Below are 24237 nucleotides of genomic sequence, written 5' to 3'. Positions count from 1 at the left end.
TGAGTGGGAAAATAATTAGGGAGTCTAAAAATTGAAATAATAATCATGTCAGCCAGAAACAAAAGGGGAAAATGGTGTCACAAATCTCACTGAAAGATACAGAACTGGCAAATGAAAACTCTGCTGTTGTTAATTGAGCATCAAGGAAAACCCTCTAAAGCAAAAGAACGATACAACAAGGCCAAGCAATGCATTTTATAAGGCCTCACAGATTCTGTATCATCAATAATTCATAAATTACCTATGTGGTATCATTTTAAACTTAATTATTGTAGAAAAAATATGAATAACCTCTTTAAGTGCCTTAAGCAACAATAGAAAACACAACTTTTATTTAAAACTTCCTGCTGTGCACCAACCTGAGGTAACAAATGTCATTTCAAGTTCTTATATCCTATTTCCTTTTTGCCTTCCCTAATTATGCACTGCTTTTGTTTTGGTTGATTTTGGTTTTTTTTTTTACCAGCAGAAAACTGATTTCCAGAAAATGGAATGATTCCCATTCTATTTTAAACCAGAATGGAAAAATTGCCCCACGTGTGGACACATCAATAGATATATAGGGTGTACCATGAAAACAGCACGTGCAGAGAAACCTGTATGGATCTGGACCTGGAACAGGCCATGAAACACAGCACACCCATGTGTGTTATCCCTTTTTTGTGGCAGTCTGACCTTTGATGAGCTGTTTCCCCCTCAATCTGCTTTCTCTGACGTATTTTCCTGCAGCTCCTGGCTGTTTGTCCTGCTTTTCCCTGTCTGTGCTGTGTTCTCTGCTTATCCCAAAGCCTGTTCTGCGGGATCCAATTAAATCCATGAGCAGCAGAAACCTCCAGAACAACAAACAAACAAAGAAACCCAGAAATTCTCCTCCCAGTTCCACTGCCCTAGAGTCTGCAAAGTGCCAAAGTCAACGAAAGGCGAGGGCACTGCAGCCAACAGGAGAGGGAAGTGAGCTCACTGCTTCCAGCAGCAACAAGCTGTTGTGTCAGCTGTCCAGGAAGCACAGGCTTCAGTGGCATCTTGAAATTTAATCAGGCTGCTTCCAAGTCATTACTGACAGTAATAAATGACACCAGACCCAGGTGAGAGCTGCGGGAAACAGGCAAACCCAAAACCTGCGTCCTGAAACGGATCCAGGTCCTAACACTCGAGCTTGTCTCTGTGGCAGGAAGAATGAAAGATCTAAAGCTGGTTTTTCATGCCTCATAACAGAATCTACTCTTAAGAAGTAATACTGGCAGGGCTGTTTTTGTTTTCCAAAGCGGTTTATATTTTTATTTAAATACTTTACCCCACTATTCTCTGATATAGAAGAAATACACCCCAGGAAGGAGACACTTGAAGCACCCTTTGCTCCTCAGGGGCTCATCAGGAGAGGAGACATCACAAAACCAGAACTGCTGATAGTTCCACAAAAGCAGCTTGGTGCACTTTCAGTTTTCTGGCTACCACGACAAAAGTTGGCTTTTTTGATGGTAAATGCTGTGCCATACGTGCAGTGTGTACAGCACACGCTGTTCACTCTGCCACAGCCTCCAGATCCAGTGCTGCCCGTGAATTATGATTCTTTACTGTACAAATATAAAGAGAGGGTCTCTCTGGAAGCCCTGAGCAATTGCAATTTCCATTTTGCTGCCCCTGGAGGCTCCATCTGAAGTTCACAAGTATATACATGAGCATCTTGCCAGAGCAAAGGATGTTACTCCTTCAGCATGATGACAGAAGAAATCCCCTCTGGGATTTTTCCTGTTCCTCTCCCCCAGGGGCAGGCACAGAGAAAAAAAGGTGACTCTAAATCCCTCTGGGATTTTTCCTGTTCTTCTCCCCCAGAGGCAAGCACAGAGAAAGAAAGGTGATCCTAAATCCCACTGTCAGCATTCCTGGGATGCAAGGATTACACAAACTCCATAAACTCCTTGAGTGAAGCCACTGTGCAGGATTCAGGCACTCCGAGAAATGAAAGATTTAGAAAATGCCAGGCAGGGAGGAAATCTGCCTGGATAAGCTTGAAGGGTTTGTTTTGTTTCATTAATTTAAAAATAATTCAGAAACACGTTCATGTATCGTGTGAACCAAACAAAACAGCTCTGAGAAGCTTCCACATGAAGGAAGTGCATCAGCTTCTTACAGGATGTTAAATGGCATTAAAGACAACCATCAAAAGTTACTGACTTACTGGCAAGCCTTTCCTTTAAAAATGACATTTTTTGTTCAGTGTTTCAGCCAGTTTTTCCTGCTGTAGGAAGAAGCAGTTGTGATGTTCACAACAGTCTTTTATTTTTTTGCTTGAGCAGGTTTTCAAGGAATGAGTACACAGAAAATACCAGGTTCCATCATCCCTACTACCAAAAACTCCACGAGAAGTGTGCAACAGGAGCAGAGCTCTCCTGGAATTTAATGGATCTGACACACTTGATCACAAACAAGAAGGTGACAGTCTGTGAAATAATGGAAAGAGGGAGGCACTGCTGCCTCTGCCAGGCAGAGCAGCCACTGGACCTTGTTCTTCATAAAACTTTCTGTAAATGTTCTTTCCTTGTCTGAATTCCTGCGGCTCCCAGAGTCACCAAAACACGGAGAAAACAATCTGATCATTGCCACACTTATTTATCCCAGCACTCTGCTTCAGAGGAGTTTGGGACACTTCACTGGAAGGTAAAATTCCAGTGTTTTCTCTTGAATGAAGGATTTACCAGAGCATTGCAGCATTGCAGCAGCCACCTTACCTGCAGTGCCAGAGGCTTCCACCTGACATTCTTCAGAAGGGCAGGAGCAGAAACCAGGGTATTCTGAGGACGTTTTTTCAAGGTTAAAATCACTCCATTTGGGTCTTCCCACAGTGCATTTACTAGGTTCTTTAACTGCCAGCCAACCTAAGGAAAAAGTCCATAATTGAATTTTGAAAGCTTTCCATTTAACTTGAAATGTGAAGGAAATGTTCTGTTAACCAGCAAGGTCTATTACAACCTGCTCCTTGCAAACACAAGCAGTTTTTATAAACTCATTGGACTGAAATCATGCTGCTGCAGCTGGATTTTTATCTTTTTTTTTTTTTTTTTTTCCTTTAGCCACGTTCCTGGACAAAATAAGGCAGAAGTGAACACTGTTACCCTTTCAATAACTTGTGAAATCATGGAACATTTTAAATCAGAAGATGAGGTCTAGAAGTCATGAAATCATTTCAGTCTGGGTTCTGAGTTGCAACAGGGAGTGCTGAGGAGGAAGGCAGACCGTGCTGGAACAACAAATGCAGCATGTATGGAAGAGCTGCAAGCCCCTGACTGGAGATAAATGATCATTTATTGGTTTGTCTGTACAGCCCCTGGACACAGCTGAGTCTCCAAGTGACTGCAAATGGCAAACAGAGCCAGGAAAAAGGAAATCACTGCTACTGTAAGGATGTGCCACTCAGAAAAACACTACATAGTGACATTTCTTAATCATCTTGATTATTTAAATAGGAATTTACCATGAATTATTTATACACAAAACCAGAAAAATTATTTTTAGGGCTTTTTTCTTTTCCCTGCCTTTTCTGTCCCAGTCAGAGCAGATTTTTAAGAGCAGTAGCTCATGGCCATGGTAAAGATGTGCCATAAATGCTGTGACTGCCACAAATCTGAGCAGAGCTGCATGAGCAGGAATTGGGATGCTGTGTCCACACAGCAATTCCCAGACAGAGCTTCCCGAGGCAGCTGCATCAGCCCTGACAGGAGCTTGTGAGAATGAAAAGCTCAGTGATTCCCAGAACAGCACCAATACATGCAAGCAGTAAAAATCTTTATTCTGGCCCTGTTTGACCTGTCAGAGCTCACTAATAACATTTTAATCACAGTTTCTCTTCTGACCAAAGTGTGAATTCCTGTTGGATTATGGATTTTTTTTTTTTATTTAGAGATGGTGCAACTGAGAGATTTTATTTTCAATCTCATATAAAAAAATATAAATATTATAATTCGCACTATTACAATCAAACCCCAACTATTTTCTAATTACAATCTATTATAAATATTTCTTAACCTATCAACTTTAACCACACTATACTATAAATACTTTAAAACTAATTATCTGAAATTACCCCTCATCAATCTTACTACAGTATATCTTTCATAATTCTATTTTTCTAAAATATCTAATTTTATTTACAAAACCATCCTTTAAAACTTATTTCTAATTCCATTTCTCTCTCAACATGATCTATCCTATTCTATAACATTTCTAAAGAAATATTTCTTATCTCAAAATTTACATACGAATACACACTATATAAACCTTCTATCAAACTTTCTCTACAAATTCATTTCCCACAAATTCCCAGTGCTGTTAAAAACAAGGAAAATAAATTATTTAGGTGCTCAGGCACAGAGCAGTCTGCATTCACCCCCTTGTTATATCAGGTGGAGTTTATAATGACTTCCTCTTAGAGGGAGATAATATCTGATTACAGAAAAAGGTGAAGGGAAAATAGAAGACAACCTCCAAGAGGTTGGAGCTAAAATGCTCTTTTAAGGGCTGGGGAGAATTTGGGATATGGCTGTGAGGTTCCCAACTGCCTCCACAGTGGGCCAAAGCCAGGATCCCACTGTGAGCATCCACCTGGGACAGAACTGCCAGGTGTGTCGGAATTCCAAAAAGGATTGAAAAAAACTTTTAAAAGTCCTGTTCTATTTTTAATGCTGCTGTTCTATTGAAAACTTTCTAAAAATGCACTGGCCACAGGAAAGCAGACAACAGCAGTAATTGTAAATGGGTCATATCCAAACAAATGCAAGGATGGCAGCTTGCATCCCAGAAAACTCCTCCAGTTTGGGCTGGGTTTATAAAAACACAGGGGTTATATATTTTTCTTCTTTTTTACTCAGTTATAGAAATCAAATGGAACTCTCTTTGATTTTTATAGATTGATGTAATTTTCAGATTGCCGAAATCCTTAGAGTTCCGTGGGCTCCTTTTAGAAAAGAATGATAAATAATTAAGTTAATGATAAATTATTCCAATGAGAACCTTAATGACAAAACCATTAAATACCAAGATCTATCAGAGAACTGTCTGCAGTCATTACTACTGGGCAATGATAAAATGCTCTCAGGAATTTGGACAAATTATTATAAATTGTATTACTAAAAATAGCTTTGAAAAAAGAGAAGCCATTACAGTGGATTAAAAATCTTAGTTGAAAACCAGTCCTTGGTTTTCAACTGGTTGAAAACCAATCCTTGAGTCAGATTTTGACATTTACTCCTAAAGAATCAGTCTTTAAAGCAATGACTGACTTCTAGCTCTGGGAAGATGCATTCTCCACAAAGGTATTTTGCTCCTTTTAGATTGTTAGCACATACAGTCAAAATCAAATTCTACAAAATGGATTAAGCTATTTCAGCAAGGAAAGTTAATTTAAAGCTAGAATAATGAAGAAATAAAAGACCAGCGTGATTTTTTCCCCTCCATAAATGAAAATGGATGCTAATTTAGATGCTAAAGATGGCAGAAACACAGAAGAATGCAAAATAATTCACTCAAAATGGTCAGAGACAGGCAGCTGACATTTTCGTAGTTTATACTTAAGATTGCCACAATCATTAATTTTTATTTGTTTATACATCCTCAGTGTGGAAAAAAGAGCTCCAGGTAAAAAGAAACCTGTGGACTCCTGTCCATATTAAAGGATTTGTTAGTTTTCTCACAGAAACTACATGGTGGAAAATTAAGAATATAGCAACTTTAAAAGAAATTAGTTCCAAAAGTATTCATTGCTAAAACAATAAATTCCTTTACTAGGAAATTCCACAATGCTGAGGTGATTTTGTAGACCCAAACCTGATAATTTTGTAGCTGGGACTCCTTAACTAAGATGTTGAAAAAAACATTAAAAGCATAACCCACTTTCATTAAGTGCAAAGCAGTGTTTTTTAGTTCTCCAATATCTTGTTTAGACTCTCCTCATAATGACTTTGCTCCTTCTCATTCAGAAGATCTGGATTTGCATGAATGGGATTTGGAAAGCATCCTACTAGCAGTAGGGATTTCAGCATTGTTATAAATCCCAACTCTGTTCATGCTGGAAAAACACCTTTTCTCCCTTTTCAAAAGAAAGCCTACCTGCCTGGGGATGACTCACTGCAGATATGGAGGAAAAATTCATTCAAAAATGTCCTAATGCTGCAGATGCACACAAAAAAATAAAAAAATCAATGCATTTTTGGGTGTCTGCAGAGACATGAAGGGCATGATGCATTTGTCTATCAAAGGGAACTGAGAAAACAGCTGAACTGCTGAGCAGGGTGGTGTTTATCAGAGGATTCCAGTGGTCTGAGCCCTCGCAGCAGTTATTCACCTCCCTGCCTGTTGCTTCACACACGATACCTATTTGTGGTGGTAGGAATTCAGAAATAAAATTTAACTCAGATGGTGGAGCTGGGAGTGCACAGGGGACAGAGGACAGGTTCCTTTCTCTGCTTTCCCTGCAAGTTCTGGGGACAAGGCAGGAATGGGGCTCCCCAGTTCCTCCACTGCCTTACCAAACCCTATCAGGACTCTGAAAAATGGAAGAGTTTTAAGAAATACAGAACCTCTGAGTGCACCTCACAGCGGGAAGGGAGGTTACACTTTAATTTCTTGGGGGACTTGTGCCTGCTTTGTTCACTGGATCACCTGGGGTGGCAGACACAGAGCAATAACTAACAGGAATTTAAAAGCTCCCTTTTCAGGCATTTGGTCTGGAAATCAGTTGTGCCAAATATTTCCCAAACATTTATATCCTACTATATTGCAAACCACCTGAAAACAAGTAATTCTGCTCTGACTGCAATAACCCCTCACAGGAACCAGGACAGATGTTTCCCCTCATGACTCTTCAAATACACAAGCAAAGCCATCTGGATATTTACTTGAACCTGCAAAGTTTGACCTCTCTTCATATTTGCATTAAAAAAAAAAAAAAAAAAACCCAGCTGGTGTAAACCCAACTTTTTTTAAGGAAGCAGACTATCATCTTTTCATATTTTAAGTAATTCACTTTGCCTCATTAGGGAATTAATCAAGGGAGCTGGTTTGATTAAGATGGAAATCAGAAATTATTATTAGACAAAAATGTGCTGGAAGATCATAAGACTTTTCTGTCACTGAACGGGAAGCTCGTCATTAACACCTGTAGCTGATTCACTCTCATTAATATTCGAGCTGCTCCTAACAATAATTGATGATGGAAAACCAAATGTTCTCCCATTATCTTACATAGTTATTTTCATTAAGTAATGGAGAAACACAGCAAGAATCCAAGAAGAAGCAAGATCTACTGCTGGAAGAGAGGCTTTGCTGAGCCTTTCTGAAAGGCAGGATCTGGAGAATAACTAACATGTGGCACTTTGTTTGGAAACAGAAGGACATCTTTTGGGGAAAGAAGTTCAAATTCTCATGACAGCTTTTGTCCTTTTTTTTTTTTCCCTGCTTGCATTTCCCAACGCAGAGTGTGCTGAAACACAGATGGTGTGACCTGGCACTACATTTACAGAATTACCTCCACCTAAAATGAGCTCTCATTAGGACTCATATTTACAATTCAGCAAACAGACACCGAGGGTATTAATTCAATGACTGTCTTCACACAAATAAATTAGTGCTGAAATGATTTCATTGTGCCAGGCTCTTGACACACTTAATTTCAAGCATGTAATTTGACAGTGAACAGTATGAAAGGGCATTAGGCTGCTGATCATGTATTTAGAATCAAAGTATATTTGGGGTTTGAAGAGACATTTTAGGGTCATTTAGTCCAACCCCCCCTGCCAGGAACAGGGACAATCTCAAGTGGGTTGCTCAGAGCCCTGTCCAAGCTGGCCTAGGACACTTCCAGGGATGGGGCAGCCACAGCTGATCTGGGCATCCTGTGCCTGTGTTTCACTGCAAAAAAAATTCCTTCCTTATATCTGATCCAAATCTCCCCTCTTTCAGTACAGTCATTGCCCCTCTACAACAGACCCTACGAAAATCTGTTCCCATCTTTCTTCTATGCCCTTGAAAGCACAGGATCCATCATTCCAAAGAACAACCTCGAGTGTGAAAATGCAACTAGTTCAGTTAAAACCTGCAGCTGTTTCAAGAGAATATAAGAACCATGTAGCACAACAGATTTATTACAGATATTTCTGTGGCCTCTTGCTCTGGCACAGCAGTGTTTTATGCCTTAAGGAATTGTTTCTCTTTCTGGTCTGTATTGCCTCTGTCTGTGGAGAAAGAGGAATTCTGTCTCAGCCCCAGCTGGCTGAGTTAACCAAACTGAAATCCTTCAATAATTTCTCTTCCTATGAGACAGAGGACACATTTTCCTTTCTACCCATTACGTTTTTTTTAATGCTCCTATCTAACTTAACACCTTTGATAGCTGTAAACGACCTGAAGATCACACACTATTTCAGACAAGATATTACTAATATCAAGACAATGGTACCCAAACTCAGTTTCTGCTGGAAACCTGTTCCTGATTAATTCCAAGTTCATCTTTGCCATTTTCAGTCACATCAGCTCTATGGTGCTCAGTTGGGTTGGGATTAATTACTGCATTCTGACTCCTGGAGTCTTGCCAGGTGCTCCTGAGTAACATCGAGCTTTCAACAGGAATTACTAAAAGCCTTATTATTGCTCTCTGTCCCATGAAATAACCTTCAAATCCTAACCCTCACCAAAAAGAAAAAAAAGAAAAAAAAAAAACCAACCAAAAAAAAAAACCCAACCCCCTCAAAAAAAATTCAAAAAAAAACCCCCAAAAAAACACACAAAAAACCCCACCAAACAAAAAAAAAAAAAAAAAACAAAACAAAACAAAACAAAAACAAAAAAAAAAAAAAAAAAAAAAAAAAGAATAGAAGATAGAGAAATTCACTTTTCCCTTGTTTAAAAATCACTTCTCTATCCAGAAGTAGACAAAATATTTTACAGGTGGTCAGGTAGATGAATCAATATTTATTTGATCTCCAATATCTTCATTGTCTGAAAAACTAAAAAGGAAATTTTCCTTTCTAAAAAGGAAAATTAACACAATTTAATTTTCATAAGTTTATGCCAAAAAATTGATTACAATATAAAATCTACTATTTCATCTGAGCAGCAGAAAATACACCACCTAAAGAGTAATTGTTAATCTTGCAAACAAAGAAATGCTACAGTGACATCTTTAGAACTTCTGTAGAATTTTATAGGAGAGGATGTAAAAATCTACAAGGCACTGCCAGAACTGGTGCCTGTTGTTGTATTGTAGGGAAAAATAAACAGTTAGGGTGACAGTAATTTAGAATGTATAGCTTATTCTTAAAGTTTCTTACGCTGCTTTATTAAAATCTTATAAGCAAGAAGAACAAGTAGAAAAGCAAATAAGGAAATTGGATAATGATTAAATGATCTTAACAGCCAGTGGTGAATTGCCTGCTTTAATTAATTTCTTGCTTAAAGTACTATTATTTTTTCTTTGATCTTTGTAATTGTATTACAGAGTGTTCCTTGGTTGGACCAGATTCCACGTGGAAAGGCTTTCATTTCTCACTTTTTCAGCTGTTGCATTACATAATTTGGGAGCAGCTCTCCTTTAATACCTCCTGAACACTTTTGAACTCTCAACTCCATAGAAAAGCTTTTGGGAAAATAAAGTAAAACTGTAAAAAGTTGTGACCATTCCCTGGAGAGTCTGTTCAGTGCCCAACCACCCTCTGCAGGGAGAACTTTTTCCTGAAATCCACCCTAACCCTGCCCTGGAACAGCTCCAGGCTCTGTAATCCCATTTTTACTCTTTCAGCATCACAATTCTGCCCTACCAATGAGTGAACCTTTGTCCTGGACAGCTCCATAACTCCTGTGAAAATGCAGAGTGCTGCAGTTGGGAATTTGAAGAGGATGCTGAGGAGGGTCATGCATTAGGATGACAAACTGGAAGTGCTCAAATTAGCCACCTTACTAAAAAAAAAAAGTGATGAGCTAATTTGATTGCATCCTGAAAATACCTAAAAGAGAAACCTGCTCTCCAATTTGAGATAAAAATACATCAAGATCAAAGGACTGGAAGCTTGTGCCAGACAAATATAGACTACAAATAAAATGACTTTCCCCCCCCCCAGCAATGAGAATAATTAACTACCGGAGCAATTTATTACAGGTTGTGGGAACATCAATGAAAGTTTTAAAACTCAAATGCTCATAATTAAATGAATATGAATTTGTCTAGAAAATACACTGGCCTAGTTCAGTCAAAATCAGATTAAATGGTGCTGGTAGTCAGCTATGGGACTGGAATGTGCTAAAAGACATCCATATTTTCTCTGCCCAGGGAAGTATTTCCAGCAGTGGCAGGACAAAATGACATTTTCTAATCATCTTCAGAAGAGCTTCTTCCAAACACCTTGTGTTGAAGGGGATTTATATTTGCTATAATATAAAATATTGGTACCAAAGTGCTACAGAAACATCAATCTTAAACAAATGTCTTGGTTAGGATAACCAAAATAAAATCTTCTCTGGAAAACCTGTAGGAACACCAGAGATCTGCCAGAGTTCTCTGACCCCCTCCAGTCATTGTTCTCAAATGGGTTACACCCCTTTTTATGAGCTGATCGTGATAATATTAGAATTTTGATTATGTGGAAATGTAATGAGCTGTTGCCTTTGACTAATCCCAGTCCACTAATGGAAATAATGCTAATTATAAGCAAAATATGGATATGATAACGTGATAACTGGGGGAAGAAGCAGCACAGCTGAGGGTGGTTTGCAGCAAGGAGTGCCAGAAGTGACTTAAAGGGCAGACTAGAAGATCTAAGGGATATTAAAATATTAAAACTTCTAATCCATGGGGGGTGAGAGTTGGACACACACCTCTGAACCATGCAAACACTCACTATTACTGCCTGATTTTCCAACCTGAAGACAAAATGGGACTTTCTCAACCATTTCAAAGCAAGAATAAGCTTCCAAAAGAACCAGTGCCATTTATCTCTTTCCTTGGCTTGTTAGAAACTTCAGAATGAATAATTAATTTATTATGGGGGGGATTTTTTTTTAGAAAAAAAGTCTTCTATGGCACTTGACTCAGTTGTTGGTCCTGTGCCCTCAGGTGGAAAGGGATTACAAGTATCAACCACCTTGAGCCTGCTGTAATAACAGACATGGAAAGAGTTGCTAAAAAAGCCAATTCTTGAGAAGCTGAATGGGGGATTTCACCTATGGGAGTAAAGATTAAATCAGATCTGTCACTTCAAGAGTGTGTTTGATGGAGAAAGCCAGCCTAATGCATATTTCAGCTTGTAACTATGACAACTCTCTAATACAGATAAGAGCTGTGTGTTGCATTAACATTTAAAGTGTAAATGAATAAGTTATACTTCTTTTCAAGAGAAAATATTTGCTCTCTAATCATAAGACTTTAATAGCCAGACTTTCATATTTCCACTTCACACAAGTGACAGACAGAAAGAGATTTCTTAATTTTGCAGCAGCTGTGTCTGGAGATGGGGGTCACCAGGACAAAGTGAAATAGCCAAATTAGGAGTTTGTTAGGAAATTACCATTGTTCTTGTCACTAGTCATGCCTAAGAAATAATAAATACCAGTGTTCCTTTCACCTGTAGCTCCAGCAACACTGGAGCTACTTAAATTATATTTAAATTACTTACTGCAATACTGAGGTTCAGCATCCCCATGCTTATGGGTATCTTAAAATATAAATCTCCATCCAAGAATGCCCAAACCCCAACCCTGGCAGATTTTTATCAACACTTTAATCGTTTTTATCTCTTCCCCCCAACAGATTCAGAATACACGGCTGTTACAGCACTTCTGCATTATTAATCTGGATCCTGCATTAAACAGAATGCAAAATTCTGTTCAAGAGGAGAAGTTGAACCAGCTGGCAAGTGCATAATGAGAAGTCTAAGAACTTCAAGGAAATATTCTTGGATCTCCTTACATAAGAAGAGTATGATGTTGAACAGCAGCTGTGCAAAATGTAAATTTGGCTTAATCCTTCTGAGCTGGTTATGGACTCAATTTGGGCCTTTTCTTATTCAGAATAAGCAGTGAATATGATCTTTAAAAAGCCATAAATAATAATAATAGAGTTGGGCAAAGAAGAATTAATACTTTTTACCACTGGGACAGGCAAAGCCTGGAGCACAGAATTTCCAAAATACTTACCACAGTTTGGTGGTTGACCTGGATCACCTCATCACCAGCATGGATTTTCTTACATTGGTCAGCAGGAGACTGAGGACAAGAGAGAAAAATTTACTTTACAAGAGAGGGTGTGGAGGTGGAAGGAAAGAGCAGGAATTAAAACAATGAATGTTGAAGGAGCCAAGAAAGCTGTGCCTAGAGAAGTCTTATTGCTGTCAAATAATGATAATTGGTCATAGTCATAAAGAACAATTTTTTTTCTGATAACATTTGATGAAGCAATCTAGAATTCCATTTGCCATTCCAACCTAGAATTCCAGCTGCCATTTGTGGCCAGTTGAGCTATTCCATTGTGTTTAGCTGAGCAGTCACAGCCTTGTTGGGAATACCCTGGGTGAATTCACATCTCGTGGAATTAAATCTGTTACAGCACACCCAGGACAGGGCTGGCTCAGCCAGGTGTGGGACAGAAATCAGGGCTCAGTCCTCTACAGAGCAGTGTCACTGCTGAGGGGAACTGAAGATACTCTGCACACAAAGGGTATTTTTACCTTCACATACAGCTCCAGCACTTCCAAGACAGTGCTAAATGAACCATTTGAACACAGAATGTGGTAATTTACAAATGGATGTAAGGGACTTGCTCTTCAGGAGATTTTATGTACACACACCATTCACATAATTTTGTGATCCTGGAGCTGAAAAACTCCCTTATCCTAAATATAGCTTGTTCTGAGCACATGAAAATGGATTGAAACCCATTGAGGAGCTACTCAAACATGGCCAACTACTATTGTACAAATAATATTTAGATGCTTTGATGAAATTTTAAATCTGTGTGAGAAATCAGGGGCATTGAGGAGATCAGCAGGCTCAGGAGTAGAGAGCTGAGAATTCAAGGCAGATTGTTTGCACTGTGCAGTGGCTTACAAGAGTGTTCTACTGACACAGAGCACTCCAACCTGGCATTCAGGAGAAAAAAAAACACAAAGAATTCAAGAGCTGAGACGTCACCTTGGAAAATAAATCCCAGCTGAAGCTGGCTGTTCAGCCAGGAGGCTTGGACAAGGTGGGAAGTTTACTCTGAGATACAGGTCAGAGAGAGGAGAGGACTGACTGTCCCTTGTCAAACAGTGCTGAAACTTTTAAAGCAAAATAATCCTCCAGAAACAGTTCAAGCTCCCTGCCAAGCCAAGAGACACCTAAGAAAGGCAGAAAAGGAGCCACGTGCAGCTGGAGGGGGTGGCCTGGCTGTAATCCTGCTGAGGAGCTGCACAGAGAAAAAGCTGTTACCAAAATGGAGCTGAGCTCCTGGCTACCTCCTGGAGCCAGCCTAAAACACGAATTGTTAAACACAATAAACACGAGCCACGTGTCAAACACGAAGGAAGGAAGGATTTATCTGAACTGAAATTGATGTGGAGAAGTTCATGGTCATGACCTCACTGCAGGCAAGAGCTCCTCAGCTGCACTGTCTGCAACCCAAAATCCCACTCGCTCCTTTTGTGAATGGAGATTAAAAACACAAGGTGAACAAATAAAAGGAACAAAGAGAAGAGGAGGCAATACAAGGAAAACCCAAATTGCCACTGAGGGGGAAATGACTGCAATTATTTCTGAATCAAATGCCAGAGAGAGTCATCAGCCCCAAGGGTCATCCCCTGCTGCCAGGGCCGCGCAGGGCTCTGGGAGCAGGGGATGGCATTAATTAGCCAATAATTAGCCAACAGGGCAATCAGCCAGCACTGGGCACGGTGATTCCCAGCCTGACTGGGCTGTCCCAAGCACAGCTTTTGCCCACTGCTGGATTTTCATTCCCAGCCCAATTCCAGCCCCTCACCTGCCTGACCTCTGGCAGGGCTTTGGTCACTCCTGGGCTGGGGCTCCAGCCCTGAGCTGAGCCTGGCAGAGCAGTCAGACCCCACTGCAGCCCCTGAGCCCTTCTGCTCTACAGCAAGCAGGATTTTACCCCAAACTTCAGGTGGATGATGTGAAGACCCACCGGGCTCCAGAGCCACTTTCTCCTTTTCATGGAAACTTGCAGAATTTTGGCAGCCCAGGGGCAAACATGCAACAGAAATATTCCTGGAATTCAGCGTGATTTTAACAAACTCTCTGGCTTTAAGTGGGGCATGAGAGGCAAGCAGGAAGCTGCAGTAAACACCACCATCCATAATGGTTAACTTCAGCTGAACAGCAAAGGCCTGCCTCTTTCTCTTTTTAGCTGCTTTCCTGACTTGGATGAGGCTGAGCTAATTAAACACTGGCTCTGAGGTCAATTATCCCTTCAAAAGGAATGAAAAATCAATTTGCTGAAACACCAGAAGTTAAAGGTCTTTGAAGCTGGTTTATCTGCACATGTGATTACACTTCCAGCAAAACGAAAAAAGTAATTTTTTCTGGTGGCGTCATAGCAGAAAGTTTTGATAGTCCAAATAAAAAAATAAAAATTCTAGTGGCTGGCAATTTAGTAACTCTTTCTGTGAATTTCAATTGCAAATATATCAATTTTTCCCCTACAAACTGCATTATATTTCTGAAATGAATTAGAATTACAGTAAAAAAATGGATTAATTACAGCATGAGTAATTCAATCTATGAACATAATCTCTCCAACATAATCAAGATGGATCAAGTAATAATTTTCAGCACGCAAGATACACATATAGTTATTTTTAGACTTCTAAATGCTGCCAATGGTGACAATATGAACAAACGAATTTCAAGTTTAATTTGCATTAGAATTGTCTTCCCAAATTGTGACATACAAATCATCTGTCTTTCCATGGGTTTGCACTGACAAAACCCATATAAATACCACTAAATGTATATAAATCAATTAAAATATCCCACATGGAGCTCACCCATATGGGCCAGCAGAGCACTGGCACTTGCCAGCCAGGATTTACATCTCACAGAGCTCATTTGATGTTCCTTGGGCATCAGCAATCCATCATTTCAATATCAGCTGTATAAAATCTAAACTTGTCACTTGCCCAGCTCTGAGCTCTGAGCAGACCCGAGCCTGGGTGGGGAACAGTGACTGGAAGACAAGATGAGAACCAGAAGGGTCGTGTTATGAAGCCTGTCACAGTAATTAGATGGCAGCAGTTGAAGTCAATTTAATGATTTCAAATTTATAATTATGAACTGCACGTTGAGGAACAAGGAGGATGTTCAGAAGCTGTGCTGCTGTTCCCGCCACACTCTTGAGTGTCCCCTCAAACCTCACATAGTTCTTTGAGCTGCAAAACTCCCTGTGATTTTAGTTCAGGTTTTTTAATACCTCTGGGGTTACAATGAAAATTATAATTGATCTCTTCTTGTATATTTACTACAAATGATAGAAAACATAAAATATAATGTACTTAATGTAAAGGAAACCACTTGTGCCAGAAAATGTGTGAATCTTGTTAGAAAGGAGTATTTGAGGAATCACTGAGGGCAGAAGTTTGAGAATTCCTTTATTATAGCATTAGTTATTAATAATTCCAACACAGCAGCACTTCTATATCTATGTTCAAGGGTACTAAGTCTTTGCAAAGGTAATATGATACATATACATAAAGAAAGAAAAAAGATATTAATAAAAAGTGGCTTGGTTTAAGGCAAGCTTACATATTACAAAATGCACTGCAGATACACAGAAAATAATTGTAAGCACGATGAAAGCATTTTAAAAGAAAAAATCTTACATTTTCTGTTGTTCCTGTGATTACATGTAGTCCATCATATGTTGATTTGATATACATTCCCTGGAAAATAAAGAGCAAAAAGGGTAATTAATATTTTATAGGCAACAAATACAGGACATTTGCATGATAATTAAAATAATAGATTTGCTCTAAGGACCATAACATTTGAACAGACTAGAAAGAGCTGTGGTCAATTAACATTTGCAAATCTAGATTTAACAGATCTATAGCCAGACCACTATAAATAGCAGAGTTTTCCCACTTAATGTTTTTTTTTTTATTGTAAAGCTTGTGAACAGAGTTCAACACTGAGCATCAGCATAAAATCTTGTGTCTATTCAGTATTTGAAATATTTAACAAGATCTCTTTTTATTACAGGTGACATAAAAGAAGCATTGAAACTGAAATCATGAGCAGGAGTAGTTTTTAAACTGAAATGCCCCATTTTCAAAGAGTTCCTGATTCAGTAAAAACGAAGGCAGAGCCTAACTCAGAAAAGACAGGAGTCAGTGCTCATATTGCTAATTTATGGGGGGAAATGAGCTCAGTGAACTAACAGGAGCTTTGTAATTAGTCCATCAAGAATTCTCCTTCAAGGAGGCGACTGACAAGATAGAGAAAGACAACCAGAGCAGGGATCTGTGGAGCTGAACACACTCACAGCCCCAAATGTCAGGGAGGCTCAGTGGCTCCTGTGCTTCCCTCTCAGGAGCCAGGTCAGAGCTTCCCATCTCTTCACACAGCACAGTTATCCATCACATTTGGAAATCTAATTAATCTAATTGGTACATTGTGCTGCTGATTTATTATTCTTTCAATAGTTCTGCATCACCTTGTGCTGCCAGCCCCAAAGCTTGTAGAGTCCCCAGCAATAACCAAGAACATTTTGTCAAGAGAAAACAATTTCCAGATTCCTGAATGCTAATGGAGATCTTCAGGCAGGGTGGGGCACACAAACACCACCTCCCAACCCCTCGAGAAAAACCCAGAACTTGAAAGTCCTCCAGAGTTTAGGTGATATTGCTCTCCACAAGTAAACTGGAAGATGGGATGGAGCCAAACTCTTCCTGACAGTGGGAGGATGAGAAGCAAAAGACAAGTTGGAACTCTGGTAAGGAGTTTTTCTTTTAGTTTTACCATGAGGAAAATAAAACACTGGAACAGACTGGCAAAGCTGTGGAATCTCTGATTTGGAGATTATCAAATTGTGATTGGATGAGGCCCTGAGTAACCTCCTCTAGCTGGGTCTGTTTGGATTTTTCATGGGAAAACGTAACTTCTACCTTAATGTAAACTAATTCCATTTCAGCAAGATTTAAATGTATTGAAACCTTAAAAATAAAGATTGTCCAAACCTGATTGCTGGCTGGTTGCTTAACTCTTTTGCATAGGAAACTCTGCTTTAGATTTTACTCCCCATCTCTGTTGTTCTCCTACATTAGTCTACTTTATAAACTATTTCATTTGTAAAAACCGAAGATCCAAATTAAATCTTGCCAGTCTTGAAATCAGCTTCACAAAATGGGATTAGTTGGAAGAAAGAAGCTGCTGGTGAACCCTTCAGAATTTCCTTCTTTAGAGCTGTTTAATTTTATCTGTTCTGCTGTCTCTGTGGTCCCTTCAAGGACAAAGTTCTCTTTGCCAACTCAAGGACACAAACAGGATCCTGGAAAACTGAAGGCTCCCGTGGACAATGGGATGGGGAATCTCTGTGACATTCACCTTCTCTGGACATCATTCTGTCTCTCAGGAGAAGCACAGAGAGAAGAAGAGAACACAATCTTTATCTCTGCTGCTTTGTTTTCCCCATGTGGAATGTGGTGTGGAGATTGTTCACCTGCAGGGATTGCTGGGCTGGATTCTGGTGAAGGTTGTTTGGGGTCAGTGACCAGTGGGGTCCAGCTGTGGCTCGGGCTCAGCAGAGTCACGAGTTGGAGTTAGTTAGAGAGGGGAGTGAGAAGTGAGTGTGTAGAATAGTGTAGTATCTCTTTAAATAGAATATTAATGTCATATAGGATAGTTTTAATAAAGCAATCCTTCAGGCTTCTGATCTGGAGCCAAACATCAGCATTTCTTCCCTGAGCCGGGGTTTGCCACATTTTACTATAAATCTCCATTAAAAACTTGGAGCAGAAATTTTGCCCATCTAGTGTGAGTTATGCTGAATTTCCACGGTGAACTTTTCACGAGAACATTGCACAACATTCCTGCTCTTTTAGCACTTGATCAACCTCAGGAACACATTTCCAGCCACACTTTTATATCAAATTTAATATCACAGTCCTAACACCCCACTTGCTTTGACAAGATTCATTCCCCGCTCAAAAAACCCAACAGATTAAAATCTTGAAGGCCACAAGAGGACAGAGTGCTAAACTTTTCACTAAGTTTTACCACTTATTTCTTCCTAAAGTTCTTAGACTCTTGTTAATCTCTATGTATTTTTGGAAAAAATCAAATTATAATTTTTTCTCTTAACAGATGCCATTGGAGAGTCATAAAACCTGACTAATCACACAGAATTACCCTACATTTTGTTAGCTGCTCTTTCATCCTAGTTATTAAAATTTAAGAATATATAAAAAAATAAACAATTTTAGTGAATGACTCATAGCCTTCAAATTATCCTACAGAGAGCTTCCATCCTTGTTTTCCCAAAAGAAAAATAATGAGCTTGTTTCTTGTTGACCATTACAGGAGCAGAGCATCCCCTTGACATATATTTACCTGAAAAGCTGGAAAGATTATTCTACATTAAAAAAAAAAAAAAATCAAAGTTCTTATATTAATTTTTTTTTACTTCATATGTTTCAGCTTGGGCAGGGATATCCAGAGAATTGTTTGGTCACCTCGAGTGGCCAGGTACATGCAGAGGTTTGGCCAGTGTGGCAGAGACCCTGCTGGAGTGGCACCTACACCTGGCACGGAGGATTCTCCTGCTTCTTTCCTTCCAGTTTCCACTGCTGCCCTCTCCACCCAGCTCTGTCTGCCTTCCTCCTGCTCTGCAAACTCAGCAATGTCCATTCCTGTCCCACCATGTCCTTCCCTGTCACAACCTGCTCTGTCCTGTCCATCCCAGTGACTCAGTCCCCAGCTTTCCTTCTGTTCCCTTGCCAGTCTGTTTCCTGCCCTTAGAAATATCACTGGAGTCCTTTTTAAAAATTATTAATCTCTCTTTTTTTTTTTTTTTTCCAAGAATGGGGTTTTAGTCTCTCTGGTTTATTCTGGAATGTCAACAATGATCTCAGAGAAAAGAATAACAAGCTGTACCCCTTATCTCGAGATAAGGCAAGAGTCAAGGATTCTCCTCTGAGAAGATGGCTCAGACTGGTGAACATTTAGAAATAAATAGTTGCTCTTTAATAACTGATGTGTCAGGCATAAACTCTGAAGAATGACACTGACCTATGTTACAGAACAAGGAAATGTTTCTCAGGCATCAAATCAAGAATCCTGGCTGTTTCTGAGTAACTGCCACTGTCCCCTAGTGACAAAGTGAATTAAAGGTTTTTAATTAAAATCTGACCTTTGAAAACATATGGGAAGGCATCAACCATTTAAAACCCCATTTTGAAGATACTTTTCCCCAGAAAACAGCATATCCAGTTGTCAGGGGAATTTCCTTGAAAATTTTCTTGCAGAATCATCTGGTTAATTAACAGGATATAATGACAGCAGTGTGTTTTTAAGTGTCAACAATTATTCCAGCACAGGCAAGCAGTGACAGCAAAGATGCAGATTTGTTATGCCACAAATGATCAGGGAACTCTTACACCCCTTGATCTTTGCCCCATAAAAAACGGTTCTTTAATCTTATTTCAACTATCAAAGTTACACAAATGCATTTAAATGAATACCATGATAGTGCTTTGAGAAGGTGATGGAGTTTTTTGTTTAAATTTCATACCATTAAAAGTCCCTCTCAAAAATTTTTTTTCTGCCTTATATGTTGCAGTCCTTTGCCCAAATTTAAACACCTTTACTTTCCTTCCTGCAAGACAACTTCCACCTCTCAAAATACTTAAGAGAGTAACTTATTTTATTCTTCTGTATAAGAAAATTTGGGTTTGTTTGGGCTTTTAGGCTATGAGAACCTTTATATGTCAAGCATGAGGGAAATTTGTCAAGTTTCTGTAAGCCTTTAAAAATAATTTGAAATAATTAGATGAACACCCTGACAGTTTTAGGCCAGGCATATTCCCATAAAAAAAGCTGCCTTCATATTCTACCTTTTCTTCTTGCATACCTTGCAATTCTTTCTTGTGAAAATGGGAGAGATTGGCTTCCATCACCTTAAATCACAAATGCCAGAGAAAGAGAAGCACTATTTGAAAGGGTAGCTGGACACTGGATAGATGAATAATCCTTCATAAAGAAGGTTCTGTGCATCTGAAAGCTTGGCTGTTTGTTCAGCTTTATTGTTTTTCCAACATTACACATCTGGTTTCATAAAAATTTTTATTTTTACAAATAAAAATCTTTGCTTTCCTTAAATTCTCAGAATGAAACAGTAAAAGTTCCCTCTGCAGAAAAATTAAGAGGGCTCTGGATATTAGCAACATACATCTTAATTAAAGTGGGTCTGATTCTTCTGCTTCTATCAGCAGGGGGGAAGCCCAGACAACAGAGAGAAAAAGAATAAAAAAGTGAAAGGAAGAGGGATAAAAGTCCTCCTTTATTCCAGAAGGAAAGAAGAAAACATTCCACAGACATCAGAAGATACAAATGCAAACAACAAAACCCCAGCTGCCTCCCCGTTTAGAATCTCCTGCTTAGGAGGAATCATTAATCTCATCAAATAAGATTAAAGCTGCATGTTACACAGAAGGGTCTCTGGGTATATGAGCTGGACATCAAGTTCAGAAGATTAAAAAAAAAATAGTTTCATCTGAAATAATACTGGCTGTAATAATCTCTCACTATGGACAATCCCCAATCATTCAAGAGCAGGAGGGGGGGAAAAAAGCCCCAAACCTCAAAAACCATTCTATGATCCCATTCTGTATCTATAAAATCTCCAATAAAATGCTGCCTGTTTATGTGACAGCAAAACTGCTCCAAAGCTGGCTCTGGGCATAGGAGGAGGTAAATCATAGCAAGGTTCTCTAGCTTTTCATCAGCCTTCATCCCCAAGGATTTAGCAGCAAACTCAGGAGCTGCCAACAGCAACCCAAACTCCTGGCTCAAGGGCTTATTGTGGATCCATCAAGCCAAAAAATTAAAAGTGGGGAGGCAATTTTCTTAAATCACAAAGTTATTTTATTCTATTCGATTTCCTAAAAATTTATGTCTGCATGTTCTGCCAGAGCTAACGGTGATTCTCACAATTTAATACTTTTTTAGTGCAGGAATTTATTTGAAGTTTGTCAAATTGATTGTTTGAAACAAAGCTTCGCCTTCCAGACATCTTGTTTGTGCTGGTTATGCTGTGCACTTCAGATATTAATGGTATTACCATACCCAGTACTACAATTCAGGAAAAAAAGTGCTTTACAATCCTTAATGTTACTTCAAAATGAACTAGAAAATACACGGAGGGTGTTTCAGTATCTGCCACTGAAAAATCAGTGGCAAAATAGGGAAAAGGAGGAACCAATTTGACCAGTGAAGCTGGGGAAAGAATGGAAAAAGAGAAGAATAAATCCCAATATATTTCTGGAGGCCAACAAATGCCCACAGAGATCAGGATGCAAAGAGAGTCCCCAGGACCTGGAACTGACTCCAAACCGAGTGTTCCCAATGCAAATTCCTTCGTCCAGCAAAGTGCCAGGGAAGCACAGCACACAGAGTGTCCTGGGAGGGCTGCAGATAAGGCCAGGCTTTAATAAAGCTGAATGCAAAGAAGGTATTTTAGAGAGGGATAAAAAAAAAAAAAAAAAAAAAGGGTGACATTAAGCTCATAAAAGCACAGAGGGAAAGTTCGAAAATGCTAGAACTGAAAATGCACATTCCAAAGACTTAGAGTCCCTTTGTGAAAATGCTTTATGATCCAGAATTTATTTACACAATTAAACACACAGACACTGCCCTGCAGGAGTTCTGACTCCGTGCAGCAACTGTGTGGACTTGGACCTGGAAATTAATTCTGTTTATGTGGGAGCTTATGCAATGTCAACAGGATTCCTGGCTCGTTTGGGGAAGAAATTAGAAGACACGTAATAAAAATTTTGCAAATGGAGTTTTGCAAACGTGGGAAGACTCATAATTTAGTCAGCTGAATATCGTTCCAGATAACTGAATTCTCTCATAAATCTGTGTGATTTACAATACAACACACTTTTCTCCAATGGCAAATAATTGTGTTTGTTTTCTAGGTGCCAACCCTGGATGAACCCTGCTCTCAGTAGCTCTGAAAATTAGAGCTACATTTAAACCCAAGAGAGCCTGTGTTTTAAATTTATGCTATAAAGGTAACAAATGTTCTGAAAATTTGTACAGTAAGCCGCTCTTGAAAAACACATTTTTGGTGATTTTGACACCAACTGCTGTTCATTAGCTTCCTACCTCTAAAACTAAAATTACAGTATCCTTTTCACAAGTGTGTTGTGAGGATGAATTAATTAGTGTCTGTGAAGCACTCAGGAAGGCCATATAAAAAATAAATAAAACAACTCACGATGAAATTAGTAACTCCGGGGACTGCAGAGCTTAGCTGGAGTGTGGTAAATCAGGCCTCAACCCCTACACTGAATGATAAGGATAAAAATGGAACTCTGAATACTTTCCATTCACTGAATAGTGCTCATTTCTCTCTTGAATGGAGCAGATATCCTGTGGAAAAAATCCTCTATACAATCATGAGAAAGCCATTTGTAATTCATTACTCTGTTCTATATTTGATTCTGATTAATGTTTTCTTTTCCTTTTCACATGATTTTTCTTTTATTCCCATTTATAGTCCTTTTTCATATTTTCTTCTAAACAGAACACAGTGTCAGCAAAATTGATTACAAGGAACTTTCCAACCTAACACGTTACAGCGCCTTCACAATTAGGCACAGAAAACTCACTTATTCACTGTGATTTCACTTCATCTAAGGAAAAAAAAAAGGGGGGGAAAAAGGACAAATTGCCAGGCAATTTTGATTGCAGTATTTGTCTCATGTCCTCTGTCAGCAGTGCCCACTCCCTGCCCTTTTGTTGGCTCTTAACTCACGGGCACATCGTGGATGGAGAACCACACGGGGGTTCTTGCAGCCCCAGTCCATCCAGCCAGGACCATTCCAGCACAGCTCCTCAAGTTCTACCAGGAAAAAAGGGGGATGTGAACCACAGGAAAGTCCCCAAATCCCATCCAGCAGCTCTCACCTTGGCCACTGCACAGCTCAAATCACACTCCAGCTCTTTATGGGCAGTTCCTGCCAAGAGCTCCTGACAGACACCTGCCCCAGCCTGCACACCAGGAAATCTCAGCTCCCCACAGGAAATGCTATTTTTGGGGTAGATTCCTCTCCTGTCCTCCACCAGCCTACCCCCTGTCCTAGATGCAGAGCCATCACTGCATGGGAAGCATCAGCAGCACCCAGCCCTGCTTGCGGTGCTCCATCATCTCTGAGGAAAATGCAGCTCTGTGTTCACCTTCTCTGCAGCACTGATAATGAACTTTCCCCTAATTAGACCAGCAGAAACACATCCCATTTCTGCATAGAAAGGAAAGCCATGCAAAGGGCTGGCCTGCAGGGTGTAGTAATCCTATAGCAAGTCAAAAGCACTGGGACATTCACAGCAAATGTACTGACCTGTATTTCCTGGGTACCCTGCACTAACCCAGAAATCAGACCTAGAGGGGAAACTGGGCCATAAAGGGAACACGTTTGGCCATAAGGATGCAGCAGCACGGCGAGGGAATTGTATCTGTGTTCAGGATTACACACTGGGCTGAGCATCTGCGATGCCACGGAATTAAAATTGAATGTGCTTTATGCTGTGGTAATGTTCTTTGTTGACTAAATCAGCCTAAGAATAAAGTAAACTTGTGCAGTCACACAACACCCCCTCATGTTATTAAAATATGTCATTCTCAGATTAATATGCATACCTCAGAGTAATTATGCCCTTGTAACTCTGACAGTATTTGCATATGACGTTTGTCGCTATTCAATGTCAGAACAAAGGGGAAGATGTTGAAATAATACAATGTGTCTCAACTAACAGAAATTTAAAATCTGTAAATCACGCTGAATTACAAACAGGAAACATGTCACAAGGTGTAGAGTGGCACTCAAGTGGATTTTGATTTGTCAGTTTGGGGGTTTTCTGTGGATAAGCCTCGTGGCTGCCAATTTCACTCCCCACTTCCCCCTTATTTTACCTCCTACAACTGCTTCCTTCAACCCAGAAGCAACATTCCTGAATTACTCTTCTTGTAGGGAGAAAATAAAAATA

General features: G+C 39.5%; 1 protein-coding gene across 1 annotated transcript in view; it reads right to left on the bottom strand.

The window, feature by feature from the left end:
- The window catches only part of LOC128814387 (connector enhancer of kinase suppressor of ras 2-like), a 169928-nt gene that overhangs the window by 48174 nt on the left and 97517 nt on the right, over positions 1 to 24237 (bottom strand). The window contains exons 8-10 of the mRNA XM_053990187.1: positions 15852 to 15911; positions 12178 to 12246; positions 2730 to 2876 (exon numbers count right to left, since the gene is read on the bottom strand). Of these exons, the coding sequence (XP_053846162.1) occupies positions 2730 to 2876; positions 12178 to 12246; positions 15852 to 15911 (276 nt within the window). The remainder of the gene's footprint in view (positions 1 to 2729; positions 2877 to 12177; positions 12247 to 15851; positions 15912 to 24237) is intronic.

Source organism: Vidua macroura, chromosome 14 (assembly GCF_024509145.1).
Source record: "Vidua macroura isolate BioBank_ID:100142 chromosome 14, ASM2450914v1, whole genome shotgun sequence".
NCBI classification, from domain to species: domain Eukaryota; kingdom Metazoa; phylum Chordata; class Aves; order Passeriformes; family Viduidae; genus Vidua; species Vidua macroura.
This window is presented reverse-complemented; position numbering and strand designations above follow the sequence as displayed.